Source organism: Asterias rubens, chromosome 13, assembly GCF_902459465.1.
Source record: "Asterias rubens chromosome 13, eAstRub1.3, whole genome shotgun sequence".
NCBI lineage: Eukaryota > Metazoa > Echinodermata > Asteroidea > Forcipulatida > Asteriidae > Asterias > Asterias rubens.
Window position 1 is genome coordinate 7191269 of NC_047074.1, and position 26108 is coordinate 7217376.

Below are 26108 nucleotides of genomic sequence, written 5' to 3' on the forward strand. Positions count from 1 at the left end.
GGCGGTCACGTCAGTCGGTAGACTTGACTCAAGTCCCAATCCCGTGAGAGTCCTTTTATTAGTGCAATAACAATAGCTACCGTACATTTCTGACTGTCGGTTTAAAAAGCCACTCCGGGTGTTTTCATGCAGTATACGATAATTATGAAGGTTCTGGCAAGTTTGCTAGTTGGCGCGAGTGCTCAGGGACCTCTCGCACGAGAACGAGGCTCAGTGACTAAAGTCAACCGGTCGGCGGTCATAATGAGTGGGACGCCAAAATCCGAAGTCGTATAGCAAGCCATTATATTATGCACTTGGGTAAAACCAGAGTGGCACACAACTTTTTCAAGGTGGCTCTTTGCCCAAAGTTCTCATTTGCTTTTTGCAGTCCTACCACCAGTAAATCAGACGTTGGATTAAGATAGACATTGTGAACTGTAAATAACAAAATAGTTTTTGACTCAGCACCATTATTACTGCAAAGCTAAAGCTGTAGTTTGTAAGTCACCTTCTGGGTCTCCTGGAGTGGTTGTTGCGGACATCAAGGCGTCAGTGCTCCCCTCATGGCCCAACTGGTTGCGCGTAATTCCAGGGTCATCAGTCATATGAGTATCCCCTCCAAAAAAATTCTTATTAAAAATAGGGAGAGTTTTTAGAATATAATGGCGGTGAGTGACATTGGAAACCTATTAGTGGATTACTGACTACCAATTACTTAGAGCTGCTCTAAGCCGGAAAAATATTGTTATTACTGTAACAATTCTGCTAAGCAAAAAGGAGCTCTATGAAATTATGCGTATACTGACGACGAGGACTCTTCCGGCGGGTAGAAACACAGAACCTCACTGATTCGTCACCTCCCCCTAGATCATGCAAACTTTCCCCAAGATGAACCTAACCAGAGATAAAAGAATATCCCAGTACAATTTATGAATGGCCCTTAAAGCTTTATGATATCCATCCAAAGCTCACTGGTTAGGATTGGAGCTTTCTCAGTGAGGTACAGACATGCTCTGTGTCAAATAACAACATTTACACAACCATTCTGAGGTCACAGAATCTTACAAGAAAAGCATAATATGACACAACACCAAAATGGCTAGATCAGAAAAGTATACTATGCAATGTGTCCAGGCATGCCTCTAGGTTTTATCTTTGAAGTGCCAGAAGATATCGGGTCCTTTTTGAGGGCTACTATGTACAGGTATGACAATTATTATGCTCCCTGAGTTCGTCAGCAAATTTTTCAAACGTACACATTCGGTACAGGATGAATGGCGAGCACCCTCCGACGTAATAGACACGTAGCATAACATATAGACCAGGCCCCTATTCATTTGGATGCAATCTATTATAGATTTTAAATATATAATATTGGGGAAGTTACTCCCATAGGACAGAATTCCCACTTTGATATCTTACATCATCGTCCATAAATATAAAAAAATAAGCCTATAGCTTACATTAAACACAAAGAAAAACTGAGAAGTTATCATACTACAATTAGTTATAGATGAAGGCTCCTATACTAACCAGACTGTTTCAATAATATCAATTCGTTTAAACCAAACGAATACATAATGATGTTCCAGTGTTCTGGTTCAAAATGAGACAAGTCAACCACTTCTCTTGTTTATTTATCAATTAGACACAGGGCTATCTTTTTCACTGTTCTTAGACGGTGCGTGTTTCCTATAATGAAAAGGTGGGGCCATATGCACCCAACCCCCGAGCTTTAGTGTGTCACGTATCACTGATCAGGGTCGGGTCACCGGGAAGCTGCGACGGATGAGAAGTTCGTTGGATTCCGTGTTTTGTTCAAGGTTTTATTATGTTGTCACCGTCTCCCCTGATTGCTCTCACGTATTACACACACAGTGACCACTCAGATAATGACTGAACGTCAAGAGTCACTGTCCATTAGACATGTACATCCCCCCCCCAAAAAAAAAGGGGGAAAAGAGGGAAAAACCGCCCCAGATTCGAACTGCCACCGGCAAATCTCGGTGGCCATTGTATTCTTTAGAATGGCAAAGTCGTGTATAGGGTTCGAATCACAGCCGGTAATAAGTTGTGATTTCGGCACATAACACACGGGACTACATGGGAAAGCACGGCAATAAAAATCACTCCAAAGAAACTTCGTTCCTCGGGCATCGAACCAGACTGCTTCTCTCGCCAAATTGCACTTTGACTGCTTCATCATATTGACATAATCCACTATACTGTCAATTTCAGACGCGAAGGATACAGGGGCGTCAATCCGTCTTGAAACGGGGGGGGGGGGGGGGGGGGGACACATAACATTTACGGCGTGGAGTTCCGGGGCCCGCTTTAGGGCCCGGAAATTCTTTTAGCCCGTAGATGCTCTCTGGTGCAATCTAGTGAATCTGAGGGGTGATGTTCCCTCCTCTCAGATGTTAGAATTTAATGCCTATTTCAAGCTATGGTGCACCTATTCTGCTGCTATCATGGTTATTGTACCTAAAAAGCAACTCAGTTATAGCTTCGTTATATCCATATTGTTTCTGCATTATATATAATGCTCAGACGGCGTTTCATCCATATCATCACCAGACCTAAGACACAAGTTTTATTGGGCAAATCTGTCACAATGGAACAGTGACTCCCATAAATGGCCGAACGTGTTAGGCGACGAGGTAAAAGGAAAACCACGCAATTTCGAGTGATACTTGTGTGGATCATTATATTCTACTTTTAAAATATCTTTCTAATCATATGCATTTTATAACAAACGGTTACAAACGCTTTTCAAAGACCAACTCGACCGATCCCAGGCAATGTGTTCCATTAATCCATGGTAGCAATGAGTCTTTTCGTTTCCAAATATCAGCAAAAATAATAAAAACACTTTAAATAAATAAATAAATAAATGCATTCAATTGACACATATCGATATAATGCAGAATAATTGACCTCCCCTTTTTTTTGGGGGGGGGGGGACAAACTCGTTTGAAGGTTGAAAAGAGAGGGGTCAGATCAGTAGCAATGAACCATTTACTCAATTACAAAGTTTTCATTTCTCAAACTAATGCCGATTCCATTGTCCTTGATCAGCATATCAAAGATATTTCCAATTTATCCACCCTTCTCATCCCGATAAACGACAATAATAGACAACCAAGCGTGGCGGCCATTGAATACCGATGGCCATTTTTGCTCAAAGGTTGACATTTTTTTCAAATTCTTTTATTCTAATAATAAAGGGGTGTTTACCCATAGGCTACCAAGAACTAATGGTCCATTGAGTTAGGCCGGCAGGGTGGGACTCAGTAAGCTTCCTCGCCATGGTCAGTATACCCCCCTAATAGTCGACATGAGGTACAACTGCTAGCCCCTGCCTACATACTAAGACACACTCTTGAATGATCGTGGTCATCTTCAAAAAAATAAGTGAGTTAGAGTAGTTTCAAGTCATTGAGTGATACCACAATGGACGTACTATCACCAATAACTGCACAGGGTAAGTTCATCAACATCTTAGTACACAGTGAGGACTAATCAATTTGTTGGCATAGCAGCAACTTGTTATAGCATATCAGCATATCTTTATTTATTTTTTAAAACAATTGCGGTGGGAATATTATTTAACAAAATTAGTTTTGTTTTAAGCCGAGCGTTTATCGATCGTAGCAAATGCCGAACAGAGGCAGGTTCATAACTCGATGTTTCAGGCGAAATGTTCACACAAAAAAAACCTTCCAAGCAGTGTATTACTATTGCTCATCCTTCGCCACGAATTCACATGAAATTGCTTTTTTGTCTTCCTTTTGTTAATTCACCTTTAAGTTCCCGTCGATTATAAACCATTTTGGGTTAGTGTAGTGGTAACCTTGCTCGCCTATATGACCCCGTTAGAATCACACCGGGGCATGGCACTACATTGATCGGGTTTTCAGACTAGGTTTTCCCTGGAAAAAAAATCTTTGTGGTTTTCCTATCCCGCATCTTAAAGGCAGTGGACACTATTGGTAATAACTCAAAATAACTATTAGAATAAAACCTTTCTTAGTGGCGAGTGATGGGGAGAGGTTGATAGTATAAAACATTGTGAGAAACGGCTCCCTCTGAAGTGCCATAGTTTTCGAGAAAGAAGTAATTTTCCACAAATTTGATTTCGAGACCTCAGATTTAGAACTTGAGGTCTCGAAATCAACCATCTAAACACACACAACTTCGTGTTATAAGGGTGTTTTTTCTTTCATTATTATCTCGCAAGTTCGATGACCGATTGAGCTCAAATTTTCACAGGTTTGTTATTTTATGCATATGTTGAGATACACCAACTGTGAAGACTAGTCTTTGACAATTACCAATAGTGTCCACTGCCTTTAACCTGAAAAGTCATTCCTTGTCTTCAGTTCGCTTTTCTAAGAGTCATTGTTTCACACTGCAAAACAAATTAAAATGTTCTTTAATCCACGTCAGATTATCTTACAATTATTAGCAAACGGCGCTGAAGAATAGCTTCATGCAAATGCAGCCTACAGTTTTAATTGACCAGAAGTTCCCCCATAACAACAGTTGAAAACGTTGACATCATGATGCTATTATTGGTATTCTTTCTTCAGGTGCCTCCTTGATATGTGGGTCTCCAGATCGTCGCCAGGTGTGTAGTTGGTTACCTTTCAACTCACTGTGTAACAAAGGTATGGATCCTCAGATGCTGATGGAAGAACAGATTCACCAAGCGTCGGGCAGTCAATTTTCCAAAGTGTTTCGACCATGCAACATTGAAACTGAAATGCCGGTGTTGGTATGCCAGGAGTGCTCCTACACGAGCAAAAGACGTTCGAACCTAGTACGCCATTATAAGGCAATGCACAGTCCTAATAAACACATTGAATGCTGCGGTGAGATTTTCAAGAGTAAGTCTGAACTGAGACATCATGTTCGTCATCAACACAAGCAGGGATACTCATGTACGACATGCAGGCGCGTCTTCTGTAGGAAAGCTTTGCTCAAACGTCACATGAGTGTTCACAGTGGCGTTAAAGCCTTTACTTGCAAAGTATGCTCGTATGCAAGCAGTCACAAGAGTAACTTAGAACGGCATCAAAGGATACACGATAGAAACATTTGGGAGTTAGGCGATGGACAAAAAGAACAGTTGATAGAAGTTGATCAACCATTGTTCAACCCATCAACTCATGATGTAGAAAGAACACTGAAACAGTTAACATCAATTTATCAGACACTTGGGCAGTCCACATCTGCAGCCAAAGCACAAAGTAGCACACAAAGCAACGTAAGCTCCGGTGTTCGTGTAAGTAACAACCCAAGACGCATGTTTGCAGTTCCTTATAAATGTTTGACGTGCAATAAGCGCTTGCAAAGTCAGCGTGCATTAAAGAAACATGAGAAGGTCGTGCACCCAGACGCCGAGGTTCGCACACTTCATTCCTTGCCGTTAAAGCAGGCAGTAAATTGTGTCATTACCATTTAGGCTCCTGCTTCGTCGGCCTCGTCATTTTTCGGCATTTGTCTGTGCTTGGAATTGCAGGAGTTCTTTATATAAGATGGGTATGCCTAGCCTACTTAAATCTGTACAAGAAGAAATTATTACTGGACCGCTAATCTTTTGTCAGGATACAAAAAAAATTAGTAAAAAGGAATAGCTTGTTGTAGCCTAAACATTAAACAACATTATAGTTAATGATGATTATTTATATAGGATTTGAGGCATTGCATGGTGAGGTATCAAAATATATTTGGTTTGCGGTAACACCATGTGTGTATCTACTTGCCAGGTAGAGTTGTTCTTAGAGAACTGTCTTGCTTGGTCCTTGCTCTATGCTTTATCATACTACCGCGGAGTAAAACTGAGAAGTCTCTCGGACAAACCCGAACAATCTACTCCGCGGTAGTAGAATAAAGCAAGACAGTTCTCTAAACCAAACAAACTCTACCTGGCAAGTAGATGCACAGATGGTGTTACCGCAAACCAAATTATATGATGATTATTTTACTAAGGTGTTTTTTTTGTCGGGATATAAACACAAATAAGAAGACCCGGAAACACACATGTCTAATCAATGATGATTACTTATTAATTTGCTAAGTATTGTTTGTCCGAACTATTACTTTTATTGTTATATGATAATAAACACATAAAACAGCGAAACAATTTGACAAAATATCAAGTTTGTTTTATTATTTGGGGGTTGAACAAAGAACTTGACCATAGCGGAACTCGAACTTGTGACCTCCTGATTAAACGTGTCGGTGCATAACTGAGACATAATCTATAGCCATGGCCAACAGTGGCTTTCCTCTCTCTCTCTAAATGTAAAAGAGTGAAAAACACTACTCTTAACATTTCGAGTTGTCCCTCGAATAGCTCTTTAAAAAGAGTGATGTTCACTCTTTAGGAGGGGTTTAACTTCAGGACAGGTGAAAAGTCACTCTTAAAAGATGCAAACTTCAATCTTAAAGAGTGGAAGACCACTCGAAAAAGAGTTGTCCCTCATATGGCTCTTCAAAGAGTGCTTTTTCACTCTTTTACAAAGAGAGATAAGTATGTTTGTCACTTATCTTTGTTTGGTTCGGGTCAGACGTAACATTACTAATAAAAGGAAGATGTTCTTTTGCGCCATTGTTTCTTGATCAGTAATTTATGCTCTAAAATGGTGGCTTGATAACGTCAACAAGGTATTATCCAGGGATTACACCCAGGTTTACGAACCTGGGAAGCGAGTGAACGTGCAGAAAGACCTAGTTGACGTTGACAATAATTTCATACATTGAATTCCGAAACAACTTTCTGACAATAATCAGCTGAATATTATTTGGTTTACCATTCACACCGAGTGGTAACGACTGTACTCAGAAGGCCCCTACTTCAAACTTCCCGGTGTGGTATTTGCAAAATTCCCAATCATAGGCCTACTACTCGAGTAGGATTCGAACCCAATACATCTGCAATTCAAAAGCATGCAAAGACCACCGAGATTTCCCGGTTAGTTAGAATCTGTTATTTTCTCTCTCTCTCTCTCTCTTTTGACAATGTACATTGGGTGCGTTCGTTTAGCTTCCCTAGGTTGACCTTGGTCTGCCCCGGTTCGTTCGAATAGCTTTAACGGGGCTCACCCGGGTCAGCCCCCAGTGCCCTGCTTGTGGAGTGGGTCACTTGGGGGTGACCTGAGGTGCATGCCGTCACAGGAGAGGGCGAGTGTGATCGTTCGATTATAGCTCTTGTCAGGGGCTCACCCGAGTGAGCACTACGGGGTCGACAAAGGGAAGCTAAACGAACGCACCCATTGGGTGCTTTCGTTTAGCTTCCCTTGGTCGAGGTCGACCCCGGTCTGCCCCGGTGCATTCGAATAGCTTTGACGTGGGGGCTCACCGGTGTGGCGGTTTCAACATTCCGCTGGGTTCAGTTTTCCGAATGACCAAATACGGTCGCATTACGTCATGCGATGCCTGCGCACAGCAAGCGAAAGTAGTCCATTTTTAGTGCCGTATTGAGTCATCCGTTACCCTCCGGTAGCTGTCATGGCGGCGTCCACGAGTCGAGTACAACTAGCGGCAAACGCGTGGATCGTATGAGTTGTTTTTTATGCAAGCAGAGTGTGACCTGCCTAAAGTTGTACCCATGAATACATGTAAAGATGGGGCAAGAGATTATGTGACTACACAGAAAAGAATCGTAATATAATTAATTTGGGGTCACTGCTGAGAGAACTACAGTACTCGCGGCGGTATCTGACAGGTCTCCCGGAAAACTGAACACGCCGGAAAGCTAAAACCGTTCGAACAACGTGCTGATATGTCCGACTACGTCACCCGGAAAACTGAACACGGCGGAAGACTGAAACCGCCACACCGGGTCAGCCCCCGGTGCCCTGCTTGTGGAGTGGGTCACTTGTGTCGACCCGAGGTGCATGCCGTACCATGAGCGGGCAAGTGTGATCGTACAAGTGAGGGGCTCACCTGAGTGACCACCGCGGGTTCAACCCAGAAGCTAATCGAATGCACCCATTATTATGGACAGTCATCCTTAAAGGAACACGTTGCCTTGGATCGGTCGAGTTGGTCTTTGAAAAGCGTTTGTAACCGTTTGTAACAAAATGCATATGGTTATAAAGATGATTTAAAAGTAGAATACAATGATCCACACAAATTTGCCTCGAAATTGCGTGGTTTTCCTTTTACTTTGCAAACTAACACGGTCGGCCATTTATGGGAGTCAAAAAATAATTTGACTCCCATAAATGGCCGACCGTGTTAGCCGACGAGTAGAAGGAAAACCACGCAATTTCGAGTAATACTTGTGTGGATTATTATATTCTACTTTTAAAACATCTTTCCAATCATATGCATTTTATAACAAACGGTTACAAACGCTTTTCAAAGACCAACTCGACCGATCCAAGGCAACGTTTCCTTTAATAACTGACGTTTAGTCATTATCTGAGTGGTCACTGTGTGCATGGAGGTAGACGTGTGCGTATTTTGTGAGAGCAATCAGGGGAAGACGGTGACAACGAACAAACTCGAACAAAACACAGGATCTAGCAACCTTCTCATCGCCGTCTTCCGGTGACCCGATCCTGATCAGTGATACGTGACACGTTGGGTGATTTCGATTAGCTTCCGGCGGCCCTGGGTCGACCCCGATCTGCCACCCAACGGTACGTTCGAATAGCTTTGACGTAATTCCAGGAGCTCACCCGGGTCAGACCCAAGTACCCTGCTTGGATGGACCTCCGTGAGGAGAAGTAGAACTGATCGTTCGATTAGCTCTTGTCAGGGGCTCCCCTCAGTGAGCACGTGGGGTCGGATTTGGATCGCCTTCTACGGAAAAGTCACCTAAATAATTGGCCGTGTCCTGCCATTTTTTTATCCCGTGAATAAACTTATTTTAATTGTGGCCTGTGCGTTTTGATTGATACTCCCAACGAAGATGTGATTGGTATCTCCTCCAAAACTACGCGACCTACGATCGATTGGTGGCGCCCTACTATCTCACGAAAAAAAACAGATTGATGATCGGGAGCGTACTTATTAATTTGTTGTGTTAACTGTGCACACTGGGACATTTTTAAAACAATGAAAATGCAATTAAATAACATGGTTGTGTGGTATGAGGCCACTACAGGATAAGGTAAGGTTGTCATATGTATTCTATAAAACACGATAGACAAGTTTTCGGTGTAAATTAACGAATTTACTTGGCATGGATGGGATAGTTGAAAAAAGTTGAATGAATGGAATGCAATGATTGATGGAAATGAAAAACGACTGAAGTGAAAGTGAGTGACTTGACGCCGACAATCGGTGTTTGTCAAGAGGGGTCCTACATACTTGCCGCCGACTCGCCGTCAACCTCACTTGTGCCGTCAAAGCGCCATCAACTCAACCAAAATACGTTTAATTCCACAAAAGAGGCATAGACTGATAGATAGAACTGTGTAAGTAAAGTATAAGTATTCGCTAGAATTAAAAAACCATGACATAAGTCTTTTTTAGTTGCGATAACGTAACCCTCCTCCCTCGGCTGTCGGGAGGAGGGTTACGTTATCGCAACTATTGAATACTCGGAAGCTAGTATCACGTGCAAAATAAATAAAAAATCTCATTCAATTACTGTTAAAGTCACCTGGAAGTGGTATTTGTCAAAATAAAGCTTTGTCACTAATGTGTTTTGATGAGTGGAACATGGATAGACAATTAACTAAGGTTTCAAAAAATTAGTTTCCATGTTATTTACAAATTTGAAAATAAGCTTGACCGGAGAGGGCGCTGTTTGTGACGTCAATCGAGGCGCGATGAATCGCATGCAGTGCCAACACAAGATAGTAACGCTTGGCGCAAGCTAAAAACATGCCCTCAAAGTTGAAACAATTTTGTTTCACAATAGGCAAATGCTCTTTTAGGTTCGTCACGTCTTTCAGGTACCTTCTTTGACTTCCCCATCCCACTAGCTGGAAAAATTGTTGGGATGGCGTCATGTTTTAGAAAAGAACTTTTCTCTTCTTGTCAAACTGTGATAGTGTTTTCCGGACTCTCAAAGCACAACGGCTTAAAGTGTTCGCTGCACAGCGCTGGAAAAGACTTGCAAACTGACCCCATCTTTAGTTGTTTTGCTGCATCCAGCAGCAATACACCTGGTCGACATTGCCGGAAAAATGCAAGAAAAAAACTGTTTTCGAAACGTACAAACTCATGACTAGGACTTTAATGTAGTTGCACGTACGTGTGTGTTTGATGTTCGATCGAGGCAAAGTCTGCCTAGATTGATGTCACAAAAGGGGTAGGCGGAGTCACCCCCCACACAACTTTTATTATTTTTTTTTTACATATAAATCGTTAAAAATAATTACTAAAAAATGATTTTGTTTGAAGAAAAAAAATATATTTCCAGGTAACTTTAAACAAATTTAATTACATTTTTGTCCCAAGACATATGGCTACTTGATTAGAATCCAGAGATATCACAAGGCATGACAGTAAAACACCCAACCCCTCTGAAGCACAAACACGTAAAAACAGACCAGCAATGTTTGGTTTCAGGAGTAAGAAACCAATCTGTTAAATTTTTTCTCTAATGTACATGTAGACGTATTATTTTTTACATTTATCAGAATTTATTACAGTCGCCGTTGATAAAAAAACTTTTCTTTTCATTTTCATTTAAAGTATTTTAATTTTTCCCCATATTGGCACACCATAGAATCCCAAATAGCAACCACATGACGTGATCTACTAGTGACTAAAGGAGAATGAAACTCAATCTAGCAGATAATAGTTTTGTTTTGAAATATAGAGGTTGGATGATGTTTCTTTTAATTGCTGGCATAATAATGCATGAGTGATTTACGTCCAAAATTAATCATTTTATAAATGTTTGAGCATAACCTACAACAGGAAACTTTATTCTCAGCATGATTAAGCGTGACGAAAATACAGACCATTCAGTAAACAGCAGAGCCTTCGGCTCGGGCCTTTATCACATGGGAACGACCCTGCCAGTTCTAAACGGCCATGAAAGAACGAGTCACTACACATTAATTCCCTTATTAAAGGCACTCGACACTATTGGTTATTACTCAAAATAATTGGTAGCATAAAAACTTACTTGGTAATGAGTAATGGGGAGAGGTTGATAAATCATTGTGAGAAATGGCTCCCTCTGAAGTAACAAAGTTTTCGAGAAAGAAGTAATTTTCCACTAAAATATTTGAAATCAAGCAACTGAATAGAATAGAAACTGTGCATCAGCAGGCACAAAATGGCCAATGCCCTCGTTTGGGAATCGGGAGAATCGGCCATTATCCATTGGCCATCATTATCAATACCTTTAAAATTAATATTTAATGACCAATTTGTGTCTATTCACAGTGAGTCTATTGAAGAAACAACAATATGAGCAGAAATGATGTAGAGGAGGAACAGTCAAAAGCTAACAGCCAAGGTGATGTCATTTATGAGAATGGAGATAGTGAGAAGCTAAACAACTCACCAGTGGTTGCAGTCAGTGAACTTTTACATAAACCCAAAGAGGAGAAGCATTTTGTTTCTGCTACAAAAGACACTCGTCAAGGTGTTGCAAAAACTCCTCATAGCAGAGAGAAAGCATGTAACACGTGTGGCAAACAAATCAGTTTGAAAGATCGACTTGTACAAAAGCCAAAAGAGTGTGATCGTTTCACCCGGAAAATACTTACACTTAATGAAAATGTAAATGATGAGGTACCAGTTTGTGATGAAGAAGCACCTGACGTAAGTAATGACCATATTCAAGCCATAGCGAGTAAGATCAAGGGAGTTGCGAGTGAACATACCTGTGAGGGTCAGTTCTGTGACTTCTGCTGTCGAGTCTTCAAGCACAGATGCAGCTTCAAACGACATATGAAAATCCACACAGACCAGGGAAGTTTCATCTGTAAATTCTGCAAGGCAATTTTTAATCAGAGTTCCAATCTCACGAGACACTTGAAAACTCACTCTGATTACAAACCGTTTTCTTGTGATCAGTGTGATAAGTCCTACCGTCAAAAAGACAGCCTAGTGGAACATAAGCGCAGTCACACCGGAGACCGTCCCTTCCCTTGTAAACTTTGCAGTCGTAGATTCGCGGGCAAGGGCGATCTTAGACGCCACGAAAAAACACACACTGGTGAAAAACCATTCCTGTGCTGTGTTTGTAGCAAAGCCTTCCACCGCAAGAGCACACTTGTTGCTCATGAGAAAACCCACATTAAAGAGGCTGCATACAAGTGCAAAGTTTGTGGGAAGGAATTTCGGCACAGTATCAGTCTGACTGCTCACCAGCAGTTTCACACAGGTGTGAAAAGGTTTGTCTGTGGTCTGTGTGACAGAGACTTCTTAACACGAGGAAGTCTAAAACGGCATGAGCGAGTTCATACACGGGATGAGATATTCATGTGTCCTGTCTGCGGTAAAAGCTACCAGTGGAAGGGAAGCCTAAAGGAGCATATGCAGAACGATCACGCACATATTGTCTCCAAAGTTCATCCTTGTGAGACGTGCGGAAAGACATTTTATAAGAAGAGCAAGCTGTTACGTCATGGGCGGACACACTTGAACAAAGTACGTAAGCATAGCTAAGTTGTTTCCTCAGGGGAATTTTATGTACATTGTACATAATTAAAACCAGCACTTAAAGGGAAGGTACACGTTTGGTAATTACTCAAAACAAATATCAACTTAAAAACTGACTTGGTAACGAGCATTTGAGAGCTGTTGATAGTATAAAACATTGTGAGAAACAGCTCCTTCTGAAGTAGCATAGATTTTGAAATAGAGGTAATTTCTCACTTAAATAATGAAAGACTTCTAGCTAGAAGTCTTTTATTCCTATCTGAAAGCACACAAATTCGTACAACAAGGTTGTTTTTCTTTCATCATTTTCTCCCAACTCCGATGACCAAATAAGCTAAAATTTTCACAGGTTTGTTATTTTATGCATATGTTGAGATACACCAAGTGAGAACACTGGTCTTTGACAATTGCCAATAGTGTACCTTCCCTTTAAAGACAGTGGACACTATTGGTAATTGTCAAAGACCAGTCTTCCCACATCGAAACATATGCATAAAATAACAAACCTGTGAAAATTTGAGCTCAATTGGTTGTCTAAGTTGCGAGATAATAATAAAAGAAACAACACCCTTGTCACACGAAGTTGTGTGCTTTCCAATGCTTGATTTCAAGACCTCAAAATCTAAATCTGAGGTCTCAAAATCAAATTCTTGGAAAATTACTTCTCCATTGCTTGTTACCAATTAAGTTTTTATGCTAAAAAATATTTTGAGTAACTACCAATATTGTCCACTGCCTTTAATGCCATTATACACTTTTGGTAAACAGTATTGTCCAAGTCCCACACTTCGTGTATCACAACTTATATATAAAATAACAAACCTGTGAGAATTTAGGCTCAATCGGTCATCGAAGTCGGGAGAAAATAACGGGAAAACCCACTCTTGTTTCCGCGCATTTCGCCGTGTAACGACATGTGTTTAAAATAAATCCGTAATTCTCGCTATCGAGAATTGATATCGTTTTAATGTTTTCTCAAAAAGTAAAGCATTTTATGGAACAATATTTCAAGAGAGGTCTTTCACCATTTAACCTTCTGTAAACCCTGTAAATTATTTGTAAATCTGTGAACTTTTTTTTTTTTTTCTGTACCGAGAGTGTATAATGGCTTTAGAGTGGATTTTTCTTCTTTTTGAATACACAGGAAGTTGTTGTGGTTAAAGACTGACGTGGACATCGAGTGAAGCTGTATTTCATGTAAGTGTGTAGCTTTGATAAACTGACAATCGTGCATGAAAGATTGGTTTTTGTTCATCAAAGAATCATCTGGTTCAATTTAAAGAAACGTAAACATGGACGGTCTCGTGATCAAAGAGGAATTCGTTGCAAGTGAAGAAGAACTTGAAGACATTTTTCCAAGATCATTGGAAAAAAGAGACGAAGATAATGGACAGGCAAACATTTCACAGAAATTCATGTGCAAAGTTTGTGGTAAATGTCTGTCGACCAAGAGCAATCTGAAGCAACATGATAGGATCCATACTGGGGAAAGACCCTTCGAGTGTCCGTTCTGTGGAAAGGCCTTCCAGACGTCAAGCTCTCTGAATGTGCACAAGCGTTTACACACAGGTGAGCGACCGTACCCATGCAAATCATGCGACAGGACTTTCCTATGCAGCAACCATTTGAAAAGACATGCGAGGAGCCACATCCCAAAACTTGAATGCCCTCAATGTGGGAAAAGTGTTGAGGTGGACAAGATGGAGGAACATCATGAGCTAGGGTTGTGCGCTACCTTCGCTAAAGCACGCAAAAAGGTACCGCGCATCTCCCATGCCTGCGGTTTGTGTGGCAAAACATTCACTGGGTCTGCTGCCCTCACAAGCCACAAGAAGATGCACGGCAAGAAGAAAACGTTCAAGTGTGAGTCGTGCGACAAGGCGTACAACAACGGCAGCGCCCTCTTGGTTCACAGGCGAGTACATTCTGGACAAGGGTTTGTTTGCGAGACCTGTGGTCAGCGCTTTCTGCAGAACAGCCATCTGACTGTACATCGGAGGGCTCACTCTGGGGAAACTCCATTCAAGTGTGAGTACTGCGCCAAGGGATTTAAACAGAGCTCTAACCTGAAAGACCATGTCAGGTTGCATACTGGGGAGAGACCGTTTACCTGTGAGTGTGGCAAGCGGTTCAGGCAGACTGGACATCTCAAAGATCACCAGAGAAACTACTGTGCTTTTAAGACTAAGATTAAGATACCTAAAGTAGTTTTTCCAGTGGTTTAGTAAGCATTCAATGTATTCTAATCAGAAATGTATTCATGAGTCTTAGGACATGGTGTTGACAAGAAATAAATTTTTAGTACTGTAGTTATGAAGGTGCTTGTGAATAGACCATGTGAACTTTGTTTACAATAAGTGTGACCTTGTGAATTCTTAAGCTAGTCTGGCAAGCAAGATAATGCACTGGCCATGTCGGGAAAGTTTACATTTTCTGTCATAATTTCCACATAAATGCAAGAGATAGGAAGTAAAAGCTGGACAAGTTTTGCGAAGTACCCCCTTTCATCATATCCAAAGTTCATAAAAGTTGGACAATGCAGTCTCCATGAAAAAATATAATTTAATATTTTCTTCCATTGAGCTGTGTACAAATCGTACCTGCAGGAAGGCAAGGCTTGGTGGCTACATGTATTTTGTAAACACATGATGTCATAGGTCACATCGTCTTTACTGTGAGGCAAAATCAGCACAGGTGACCGTGACCCTATGTGACTCAAACCTGTGACATTCAGTATTCAAAATCGATGTTTGAAAAACTTTAGTATTCAAAATCATGACAAGTTTGAAAACTTGATTCATTGAAGGGCAGTTAAACGCATCTTGTTTTCAGTGCTTCCTAGTTAAACAATGTACTGGGTACATGTATGGAGGAATCAAGTACCGGTAAAATGATTTGAAATCGCTTGGTTTATTATATTTATCTGAAGCAAATCAAAACGCAACTCAAATTTTCCATTTGAAATGTGTTTTAGTGCAGATTTTGTGAGAAAATCCCTTTATGTCCAATTTGATCCTTGCTACGGCTAGCCTTGTATCAGGCTCTTTACGCAAGCACCAGCCCGCTCTGAATTCATGAAGTGCATAGATACTATACCGCACCGTAGGGCCTACATAACAGTACTTGATACCGTGGAGTTGAAGCATGGCTTTTTCGAGGTATCAACGGCGTTGCAACGCGGCCGGATCAGCAGCCTCGTTGTATGAGGTACAGTACAACAACCTTGAAAAACCCTGCTTCGACCCCACGGTATCAAGTACTGTTATGTATCGTGCAGTACAGTACATTGTATCATGCAGTTCGTGAATTCATAGTAGCGGGCCGGTGCTTGCGTAAAGATCTTATGGACAAGACTATGCTATGGCTTGTCACCCAGTGTGAATACTTTCAACAAGAATTGGAGTGCTAAAATCTCAAATAACAAACACATCGCACACACAGTGTGATTTGTGAGCTGGGTCCCTTTTGCAAATCTTCATCAATAGAGATCTTCCTTGCAAGTATTTGGATGTTTTGATCATCAAAATTTGCCCATCCTAAGCCGACTTATGAGGATATGTTTTGGGTCCTGGAAAGAAAGTTGCTGTTTTTAAAGGATTTGGGTACTTTTTCAAAACGTTCACAGATTTATATTAAACTGACAAGGTTTGAAGGTAATGATAGCGGAAGGCTTCCTTTCAAATATTACTAACTGAGATTCTGTAGTTTTGAGAAATGAGTAAAATAAGTCACAAAATCATTTTCATCTCAGTAAAGATGAAAATTATTTTAGCCTGTAAAATCCCATTAACCAGTTAATATACAAATATAACATGGGTTGAGGGTGACTAGTCAATATTAGCTCCTCTCGGCCATGAATATGTATGATGTATAGTAAATTGTAATATACCATAATCATAGCATAACTGGTTAATACGTTTTTACATGCTAAAACTGAGACCAAAAATGTTTGTTTTATTGTTACCTAACAGTGTTCAGTAAGTATAGGCCAACACATTTAGAGTTTACTAACATATAGTTGTCTGAAATGTGGCTGGCTATAGGTAAGAGCTCTCGCTTATTACAAATAAGATAATGAAATAACGCTACAGGCTGAATAGCTGAACATTGCCATACTCTTTTATTGGTCATTCTCCTACCAGTATTAGTTGGAAGGTTCTATACTTGAATTCATGCACTACACTTGGCAAATATGCATTTCTGCATTTCCTATTTGTTACATGTAGTGATGATAAACAACAAAGATGTTGCATTTTTTAGAGAAGTTTTTGGTGTGCAAACAGGTTCAATGAATTTCACAGACAACAAAAGCAGTTTTCTCCGTGTGTCCATGCTAGACAACCTCTTTAAGTGGATGCCTTGAACTTTATGGAGACCTTGGTATTTAGCTGGATGTCTGTTCACTATGGACTTTGAAGGCACTGAACACTATTGGTACATGTAAGTACTCAAAATAACTATTCAAACATAAATACTTACTTGGTAACGAGCAAGTGAGAGCTGCCGTTTGTATAAAACATTGTGAAAGCAACTCCCTCTGAAGTATCTGTTTTTTGAAAAAGAGGTAATTTCTCACTGAAATATATGGTCTCCAGGCCTGAAGCCTTGCATCTAAAAGCACTCAAATTTGTGCAATAAGAGTGTTTTTTTCTGTCATCATTCTCTTGCAACTTTGATGACAGATTGAGTCTCAATTTTCACAGATTTGTTGTTTTAATGCATTAAATGTTGAGGTATACCAAGTGAGAATACTAGTCTTTGACAATACCAAAGGTGACCAGTGCCTTTGAAATGGTAGCCAATGACTAAACCATGCAGACTGAGTTGACTAACCATGTATCGAAGATTACTGGTTAAAGCCAGTGAATTCTCTCGGTGTTTATCAGGTTGTACATGTATATACATGTAGGTCAGGCGCATTGTGTTACGTGTAGAGTAGGCTTACTGTGTTTTGGTAATACAGGTGCTATTTTGTCAAGCTTTCCACAACAGTTTTCCAAAGCAAATTCATACGTGTATCAACGACTTTTTTTAGATAAAAGCTGGCATTTAGATTAATCCTCTTCGTCTCTAGTGTGAATTAAAGCTGCAAACTGGCAATGGACCATGTATTGATGTCAACATGCCGCCATCTTAATGATTAACCAACGATGAAACCACGAAAATGCACATCTTGTACGGCGCATAGCTGTGGCTGAGAGCACCAAACTCGAGCTGTGGTGTTTCACATTGCGTCCCGGTCTCAGTGCTTATTATAATTAAGCAAGACACTTACCATTGTTGCTTTGTACTTTGGATGTGATGTAAAGCCTTATGTTCCGTGTGTTGTGTAATTTGCACATGACTGGGTTCTATAAAAGAACCCAGTTACACCTACTTAGAGAAAGGGTTTGTCCCTGTGTTTCTGGCAGTGGCTGCAGAATGCGCATTGTTAGTTCCCTTTGCTGTAGTAGACGCCATCTTCATTGCTATAAAAGACGCCATCTTTACAGGCAAATTGCATTTTTGCCAAGTGCTCAAATTAGTAATACAGCCACGTCGTTTACTTACCAATCATGCATTTTATATAAGTTTTGTGAAATTTGCTCGTGCTGCTTGCCGTTCTCACACATAACCAAACTGTGGGCTCCAAATTGCCCGTTAAGATGGCCGCTCTTGTCATGTATTGCAACCTATCCTATTAAAATTAAATATTATACATGGTTGTATGAACAATCGTCTTTTGAGTTGTAGCCAGGGGCACTCTTCTCCAATGTCGCCACTTCATGTGCATTTTTAAGGTCCATTAGGCATGACTGATTTGAGCTTATATGATTTATAATTTGCATACCAAAATGCTTTCTAGAGGGAGTCAAAGTTATGTAAATGTATTAGATGTTAAATTTGCATTGGGGATTTATAAATAATATTCATTTTGGTGTTTATCCATATACACCGATGTCAATGTAAATGTTGAGGCATTGTGAGACTAGCCAGTGTAATGTGTTCTTATGTTGAGGCATTGTGAGACTAGCCAGTGTAATGTGTTTTTGAGGAACACGTTGCGTTGGAACGGACGAGTTGGCCTTTGAAAAGCGTTTGTAATTGTTATGAAATGCATGGTTAGAAAGATGTTTTAAAAGTAGAATTATAATGATCCATACGAGTATCATGTGAAGTTGCACAGATTTCCTTTTACGTCGCGAGCTAACACGGTCGGCCATTTTATGGAGCCAAAATTTTGACTCCACAAAATGGCCGACCATGTTTCTTCGGTACGTAAAAGAAAAAGCGTGCATTTTCGAGGCATGTTTGTGTGGATCATTATATTCTACTTTTAAATTATCTATCTAACCATTTGCATTTCATAACAAATAATGGTTTCAAACACTTTTCAAAGACCGACTAATCCAAGGCAATGTGTTCCTTTTAGTTACATGTATTATTTGTATTGAGATGGGCCATGTTTGAATCGAAGCATAATCGGCTATGGATGTTGGTGTTGGTTGCAGCATCAATGTGTAAGAATGGTAGTTTTTACTTCAGCGATCGAGCCATAGCCATGTGGACAAGTCGTTAAATGTCTGTCGCGGTAAAAGCGTTCTGACTCTCCCCGCGATATTCTCGCGAGACTGCTGGCCCCGCGAGACTACTGCTCTCACGACTATGGTCCCATTTAATGGGGAGTAGAAGTCGGACAACCTTTAATGGGGAGTAGAAGTCAGACAACCAGCAGTTCCCGCGAGAGCAGTGATCTTGAGAGAGCACTGCCACAACTCGACTATTTCAATGCGTGGGACCATTAACGACTTGTTCACAAGTCTATGATCTAGCCAAAGCCATTGCAATCGATTCAAACACAACCATGTTCTACATGTATGTGAATTAAACAGACAAGAAAAATGAGATTGACTTTAGAGTTGTTATTTCATTGTACACAATACTGTCATTCTATGACATTTTTATTAATCAAAACTTAGTCTTAAGCCTCTAAAAATATTACACAATTTAAAAAGCCTCAATCCCAAAAAGGATTAAAAGAACTGAAAACAAAGTCTTGGACCATTAAGGGAAAGGTCTAAGAGATGGGTCTACATAACACTTGTTTAGGCCATAAAAGGTGAGACAAAGATATTGGAAGGTTAAAACACTGTTAAGAATTTTTAATAGTGTTGGAGGGGGGGGGGGGCATTTACAAGCCAAGTTAATAAATCCTGCAAAAATGCATGGTGACGGCGCTTACCTGGGGCCAGCCCTCAAGTGACCCACTCCACAAGCAGGGCACTGGGGGCTGACCTGGGTGTGCCCCTGGAATGACGTCAAAAGCTATTCGAACGCACTGGGGCAGACCGGGGATGACCCAGGGAAGCTAAACGAACGCACCCAAAGATGGTGGGCTTAGTGAAGAAAACCTCGTCTTTCACTAGCTGAGCAAACTTCCAAAACGGGAAGTCTTCTGACCAGGATGTCTTACATTTGTAACACATTCTGTTCAGAAGACTTGCCATAGCAAACAAAATCTGTACATTCTTTGCCATTATCAACGATTCAATTTCGTCCAAATAAAGTATGACCTAGGAATTGCTCTGGGAAGTCTTTGAAAAGATTGACTATACATCTGGTTCGTATTTTAAATCAGAACATTAAACAACTGAACGACCTTCATGCCTTGGCGCAATTTGATGGCGCTGCTGTACCGGGTATTTCAATTGTGTCATCATCCCCTGCTTTCTTGGTAAGTAATCTTTTGGCCGTACAAATATCTAGGATTTCATAATGGTCCTGTTATCTTCAGATAGACCTTTATCACGCTTTCACCATCTTGGTCTGTCATGTTCCCTGTTATAAGTAACAGTAATGAATGCTAACATTCATTGCGCGTGGCACCAGACTATTATTTCGTCCAGCCTCAGTTAGGTAACAATGAGTTGGAATGGAGAATAATCAAGATGGCCACATCGTGATAGGTCTATACAACGCAGCCTTGCTAATTATGTAATAATCCAGTTCCTCTTAGCAAGTTGTCAACCAAGAATCAGAATGTCTTTCCATTATACTTGGCAATTCTACTATCGTCCTACATGTACAATGTAGATGAACCGTGCATGCTCGTGTACAACTGAAAAGCCAGTCCAGTGTTGTCAGTAGCGTTTAAGATGTGCAGGGCTGTATGCTTTGTTTTTGAAAGGGCAAGGGCACCAAGGCATGTTCTTCTTGGTAAAGGGCACCCTCTAATGAAATTGCAAATTTGTATTGGGGCATTTCAAGGGCACCAAGGCAATGACCAGGGGACGCGGAGGCAATCGTCTTCGTTGCCTCCATGAAGTATCAGGCCTGGATGTGGCAACTATCAATGTAGGACAATTCCATGGTCCTTCCTGGTTCTTCAAGCACACAGAGTCCAGTGTTTAACAAGATGTTTGCAGTTGAACATCTTTGTGGTGTTGTCCTAAACAATCCGATAATTTTGTACGTATATGTATGACGCGTCTAAGTCCATGCGTGTGTAAATCCAAAGATTCAAATCTGTTGCCATGTTTACATACCTTTGTAAAACGAACCTTACAAACATGTGCATGTACATCCACAACTAGTAAACCTTGTACCGTTCAATCTACATCTTCCCAAGTCCAGTCTCCAAGAAGACAAATCTTGCATCTCGGTGTATTACACCTCAAGTTTTTACATTCCATCCAGCATTAGCAAGGTGTTGTTAATCCTATATCTTCATATGATAGATCTTGTGTCCATGCATACATCTGATCTGCTTCTCTCTCCCATTCTTCCCCTTCGTCTCCATCTATCCCATAATCCATCTCCTCCTCATCCTCCTCGTAGGGACCAGAACCTGGAGTCGTCTGAGCAGCAGCTACTGTGCCTACAGGGTCGTAGGCCACATTTCCTTCTTGAGACTGCAATAAATGAACGACAAGAATAACAATGTAAACTGAAGCTATTTAAAGCCATTGGACCCTTTCGGTAAACAGTATTGTCCAAGGCCCACACTTCGTGCATCACAACTTCTATATCAAAAAACAAACCTGTGAAAATTTAGGCTCAATCGGTCATCGGAGTCAGGAGAAAATAACGGGAAAACCCACCCTTGTATCCGCGCGTTTCGACGTGTCATGACATGTGTTTAAAATAAATCCGTAATTCTCGCTATCGAGAATTGATATTGTTTTACTGTTTTCTAAAAAAAGTAAAGCATTTCATGGAATAATATTTCAAGAGAAGGCTTTCACCACTACCTTCTGTAAACCCTGTAAGTTATTTGTAAATCTGTGAACTTTTTTCTGTACTGAAAGGGTCCAATGGCTTTAAAGGCAGTGGACACTATTGGTAATTACTGAACAAAAATTCTTTCATTAAACCTTACTTGGTAACGAGTAATGGGAACTGTTGATAGTATAAAACATTGTGAGAAACGGCTCCCTATTAAGTAACATAGTTTTTGAGAAAGAAGTCATTTTCCACGAACTTGATTTTGAGACCTCAGAATTAGATTTTGAGTATCGAAATCTAGCATCTGAAAGCACACAACTTTGTGTGACCAGGGTGTTTTTTCTTTCATTATTATCTCGCAACTTCAACGACCAAGTGAGCTCAAATTTTCACAGGTTTATTATTTTATTGCATATATGTGGAGATACAACAAGTAAGAAGACTGGTCTTTGTCAATATCCAATAGTGTCCAGTGTCTTTAAATATAGGATTTGAACTGCCTCTAGCTACTGGGCAATCTCGGTGGTCTAATCAGTATGACACTGCTCTAGAATTACAAAGGTCGGGGGTTCAAATCCCACCCGAGTAATGTGACTGTGTTTTTTTTTCACAGAACTCGGGAAAGTACCAATACACATTCAAAACGGGGACCTATAACAGAAGAGGACAATAGGGTCCACTGTTCAGGAAAGATCCACAGTTGGGAAACGTGTACAAAACCAATGGGAGCTGTTGCCAAAAAGTAAGAGTATAAACAAAAGAGGGACAATAGGATGTCCATTGTTGTAGGCGTCTACAAGCGTGTGTGCGTTGACAAATCACTACCATGCTTACCTGTGCCTTGCTTTCCATGTACATTCTTTTCATTCTAGACGCCCTCTGCTTGGCCTGTCTGGAGCGTCTTGAGGTTTGCCCAGATGTACTGGGTCTGGCACTTGTTGGCTTGAAAGTAGGAGAGGGGATTGTAATCTGTAATGGTGTTCTGTTATGGAAGAAAGGAAATATCTTAAGGTATGACACAGATTGATAAAGACACTGGACACCTTTGGTAATTGTCAAAGACCAGTCTTCCCACTTGGCGTATCTCAACATATGCACAAATTAACAAACCTGTGAAAGTTTGAACTGAAATGGTCTTTGAAGTTGTGAGATAACAATGGAAGAAGAAAAGACACCCTTGTCACACTTATTTGTTTGCTTTCGGATGCTTGACTATGGGACCTAAAAATCTAGTTCTGACATGTCTGAGGTCTCGAAATCAAATTTAAATATTTTAGAGGAAAATTACTTCTTTCTCAAAAACTGCATTACTTCAGAGGGAGCCTTTTCTCACAGTGTTTTTATACTATCATTCTCTCCCCATTGCTCGTTCAAACCAATCAGGTCTAATTCTTCATGGAGGACTCTGTTGCCCTTAAAATGTTCCAATATAAACGTACAATTTCCTCACAGAGGTGCCCTTCATCAAAGAGAAAATGCCTTGATGCCATTGCCCTTTTTTATTTACCTTAGTTCAGAGATGATTCGGACATGTTCTCGTTGCATCTCCTGGGTAACCGGCCGAGCAGTGAGTACCGGTAGCTCAACCTGAAGTCTCTTGGAAGGAGCATTGCCACCTCGATTTAAATAGTCTATCACATCATACAAGATTGTTGTCCTAGGAAGAACTTTAAAATGAAAATAATAATAATAATAATATTGAAGTCTTATATAGCGCAAGTATATACCAAACAAGGTACTCAAGGCGCTGAGTATATACAAACTTTAAGAAAGATAAGTTATTGCAGTGATGAATTCTGAGACCCAATTATGTAGCACCTTAAAAGGGTTAACAAGGTGCTACGGCGCATACAGTAGCCACAGCCAGGAACACCGGTGCGGAGCCACTTCTCTTTTCGATAAGTGCTCTGGGTTCTTTTACATGCCTTACACAACACATGGGACCAACGGCTTTACAAAGATAATAAGGCATCTAAAATTAACAAGTGTAAACTTTGTATCACAGGAGGATTTGGGGAACTGTCAAAATAAACAATGAAAGAATTTGAGACACGAAGTGGCATTCGGCAGCAGACAAATCCTGTTTACTTCTTAAATACTTCTGAGTTTGTGATAAATTTTGAGAACATTGCATTTTACTAAAATGGATGCTGCCACATTGTATCCATCCCACAAAAGTCTACAATAGGAGACTTTCCAATGCTAGGTGGCAGCAGACATACCGGGTAAATTTCCATTGTTTACGTAGTTCTGAACATGCGCATAATTCTGAGAACAATGGATTTACCCGGTAAGTCTGCTGCCCTCTATCGTCCCAGAAAGTCTCCCATTGATCAAGTCCCAGTTTCATGGCTCTCCTTACTGTAATAATAAATTTGGCACTTACGGAAACAGGTTAGCAGGAAATACTGCTTGCACGCGTGTGTGGTCCACAACGCTAGGCATTCTTCACTTACACACAGCAAGCACAGACATTTGGGCTTGCCTTGTAAGCATGGTAAGCGAGTATTGGTGAATGCAAGTGCAGAATTCGCGGCGAGCAGAGCCATGAAATTAGGCCCAGCTGAGTTTTCAAGACTCACCATTGAGATCCAGTTTGCGCCAGAGGTTCTCCCTGCCTCCCATGTAGGATGGCATCTCATCCAGTTTGCTTAGATACTGAGAAGAAATTGGAACAGAATAAAGAGTTTTGTGGAATAATGATGTGACTCATTGCACTGCATCATCACAGCTTTCATAAAGTGAAGTAGTGAATGTGCTCCACAGGCACAATTCCATGTGTAGCAGTCATGGTTTTATAACCACCCCCTATTTTTTTGATTCCATGCTTTGTGTTAAATTGGTCACCTCTGCATCATGCTAGCTTATATTATAAACAAGTTAGTGCGCTCCAACATGAAACAGCAGTTGAGTTTATGCATGAGTGGATATGCAAACATTGTGGAAAACTTGGAAAAGTTGGAAAACTGATGCGTTGGCACCATGACTCTTCAAGCCATTCCTATGTGTGTCTTGAAGAATAGAACAGTTTTTTAACCAACTCATAGTTTCTTTTGTGTTTTCTTTTTCAGGAGTCAACCCCCCCCCCCCCCCTCATTTAATGTATCCTCCGTGGTAACCAATTTTGGTTACCTGGGGTGCAACACATGTTTTTATCAAAATGCATTCAAAAATAAAGGTGCCTTGTGTGGCCATTTATGTAGTCATTTACGTACTTGCATGTAGTCTTTGACCGTGGTTACATCAACTTCACCAGAGATCTTATCTCGTTCATGCTGGCATGTATCTGCTATCATCTGGTCATAAAACTTTCGATGACCCATCATGCGACAAGCGTCCACTGCTGCCTGCAAAGGAAACCACATCATAATAAGATAATAATATTTATTCGGGCAAACACATTTACAAGCACATATACACACATTAAAAATATTTTAGGCAACAAAGTAAAACAACAGTAGGGTGCCTAAGAGAGCATAAAAGTAAAAACAATAACTATCGCCAAAAGGCTTATATCAAACATATCTTATAAAGTGTCCTAGTTTTAGACTTGCGAAAATCGAGTTACCTAGTGCTTACCAACCTAAAGGATATGGTTTTAACAGGAAACTGGTTAGCGACCTGACGTTGCCACCCTAGCAGTCTTTCTGAAAGGGTTAATGACACTGGACACTATTGGTGATTGTCAAAGACGAGTTTTCTCACTTGGTGTACGTATCTCAACATACGCATTAAATAACAAACCTGTGAAAATTTGAACTCAAATGGTCGTCAAAGTTGTGAGATACATGTAATAATGGAAAAAGAAACACCCTTGTCACATGAGGCTGTGTGCTTTCAGGTGCTTGATTTCGAGACCTCAAAATCTAATTCTGAGGTCTCGAAATCAAATTTGTGTAAAATTACTACTTTCTCAAAACTACGTTACTTCAGAGGGAGCTGTTTCTCACAATGTTTTTTACCATCAACAGCTCTCCATTACTTGTAACCAAGTAAGGTTTATTATTTTGAGTAATTACCAATAGTGTCCACTGCCTTTATTGAAAACAAAACAAACATGAATGCTAGGGTTGAAACGTAAGGCCACTGACTATTTAAAACTTTAGACTTGAATTTACAGTGTACTCTAAACATAGTTTCTGGACAACCCGAATTGTAGTCATCAAGTTGAGGGCGAAGCAAAATATTTCATCTGCAATTTTTGCATGATTTTGTTATAACTTTAATCTATCTTACAAAAGCTCTATTTTTGTAACGTATTTTGTAATATCAGTATATAATGACTTTTTAATTCATCTTTGAAGGCAATGATTGATTGAGAAAATTAATTGCGA

General features: G+C 40.4%; 4 protein-coding genes across 4 annotated transcripts in view; 3 read left to right on the forward strand and 1 right to left on the reverse strand.

The window, feature by feature from the left end:
- The first annotated feature begins 3435 nt into the window (after positions 1-3435).
- On the forward strand, positions 3436-5449 carry LOC117298679 (zinc finger protein 816-like). The gene is made up of 2 exons (XM_033781997.1): positions 3436-3466; positions 4575-5449. Exons 1-2 carry the CDS (start codon positions 3436-3438, stop codon positions 5447-5449), a joined length of 906 nt encoding a protein of 301 aa, XP_033637888.1.
- Positions 5450-8962: 3513 nt separating this feature from the next.
- LOC117298861 (zinc finger protein 501-like) lies at positions 8963-13802 on the forward strand. Its single transcript, XM_033782216.1, has 3 exons — positions 8963-9109; positions 11347-12558; positions 13715-13802. The coding sequence occupies exons 2-3, from the start codon at positions 11371-11373 to the stop codon at positions 13736-13738; spliced, it is 1212 nt and encodes a 403-aa protein (XP_033638107.1). The 5' UTR covers positions 8963-9109; positions 11347-11370; the 3' UTR covers positions 13739-13802.
- Positions 13803-13846: 44 nt separating this feature from the next.
- LOC117298862 (zinc finger protein 135-like) lies at positions 13847-15598 on the forward strand. The gene has a single exon (XM_033782217.1). The coding sequence runs from the start codon at positions 13863-13865 to the stop codon at positions 14793-14795; it is 933 nt and encodes a 310-aa protein (XP_033638108.1). The 5' UTR covers positions 13847-13862; the 3' UTR covers positions 14796-15598.
- Positions 15599-20817: 5219 nt separating this feature from the next.
- The window catches only part of LOC117298633 (putative uncharacterized protein CXorf58), a 9808-nt gene continuing 4517 nt past the window's right edge, over positions 20818-26108 (reverse strand). Inside the window, exons 6-10 of the mRNA XM_033781952.1 lie at positions 24990-25121; positions 24357-24432; positions 23282-23441; positions 22609-22756; positions 20818-21461 (exon numbers count right to left, since the gene is read on the reverse strand). Coding sequence (XP_033637843.1) covers positions 21249-21461; positions 22609-22756; positions 23282-23441; positions 24357-24432; positions 24990-25121 — 729 coding nt within the window. The 3' untranslated portion in view covers positions 20818-21248. The remainder of the gene's footprint in view (positions 21462-22608; positions 22757-23281; positions 23442-24356; positions 24433-24989; positions 25122-26108) is intronic.

What these genes read in the sequence shown, in the direction of transcription:
- LOC117298679 (XM_033781997.1), top strand. Translation starts at nt 3,436, where the DNA reads ATGGACGTACTATCACCAATAACTGCACAGG. An exon ending in ATCACCAATAACTGCACAGG is followed by an intron (nt 3,467 to 4,574) that starts GTAAGTTCATCA and finishes TTCTTTCTTCAG; the next exon opens with GTGCCTCCTTGATATGTGGG.
- LOC117298861 (XM_033782216.1), top strand. Translation starts at nt 11,371, where the DNA reads ATGAGCAGAAATGATGTAGAGGAGGAACAGTCAAAAGCTAACAGCCAA. An exon ending in GGCGGACACACTTGAACAAA is followed by an intron (nt 12,559 to 13,714) that starts GTACGTAAGCAT and finishes TTGAATACACAG; the next exon opens with GAAGTTGTTGTGGTTAAAGA.
- LOC117298862 (XM_033782217.1), top strand. Translation starts at nt 13,863, where the DNA reads ATGGACGGTCTCGTGATCAAAGAGGAATTCGTTGCAAGTGAAGAAGAA.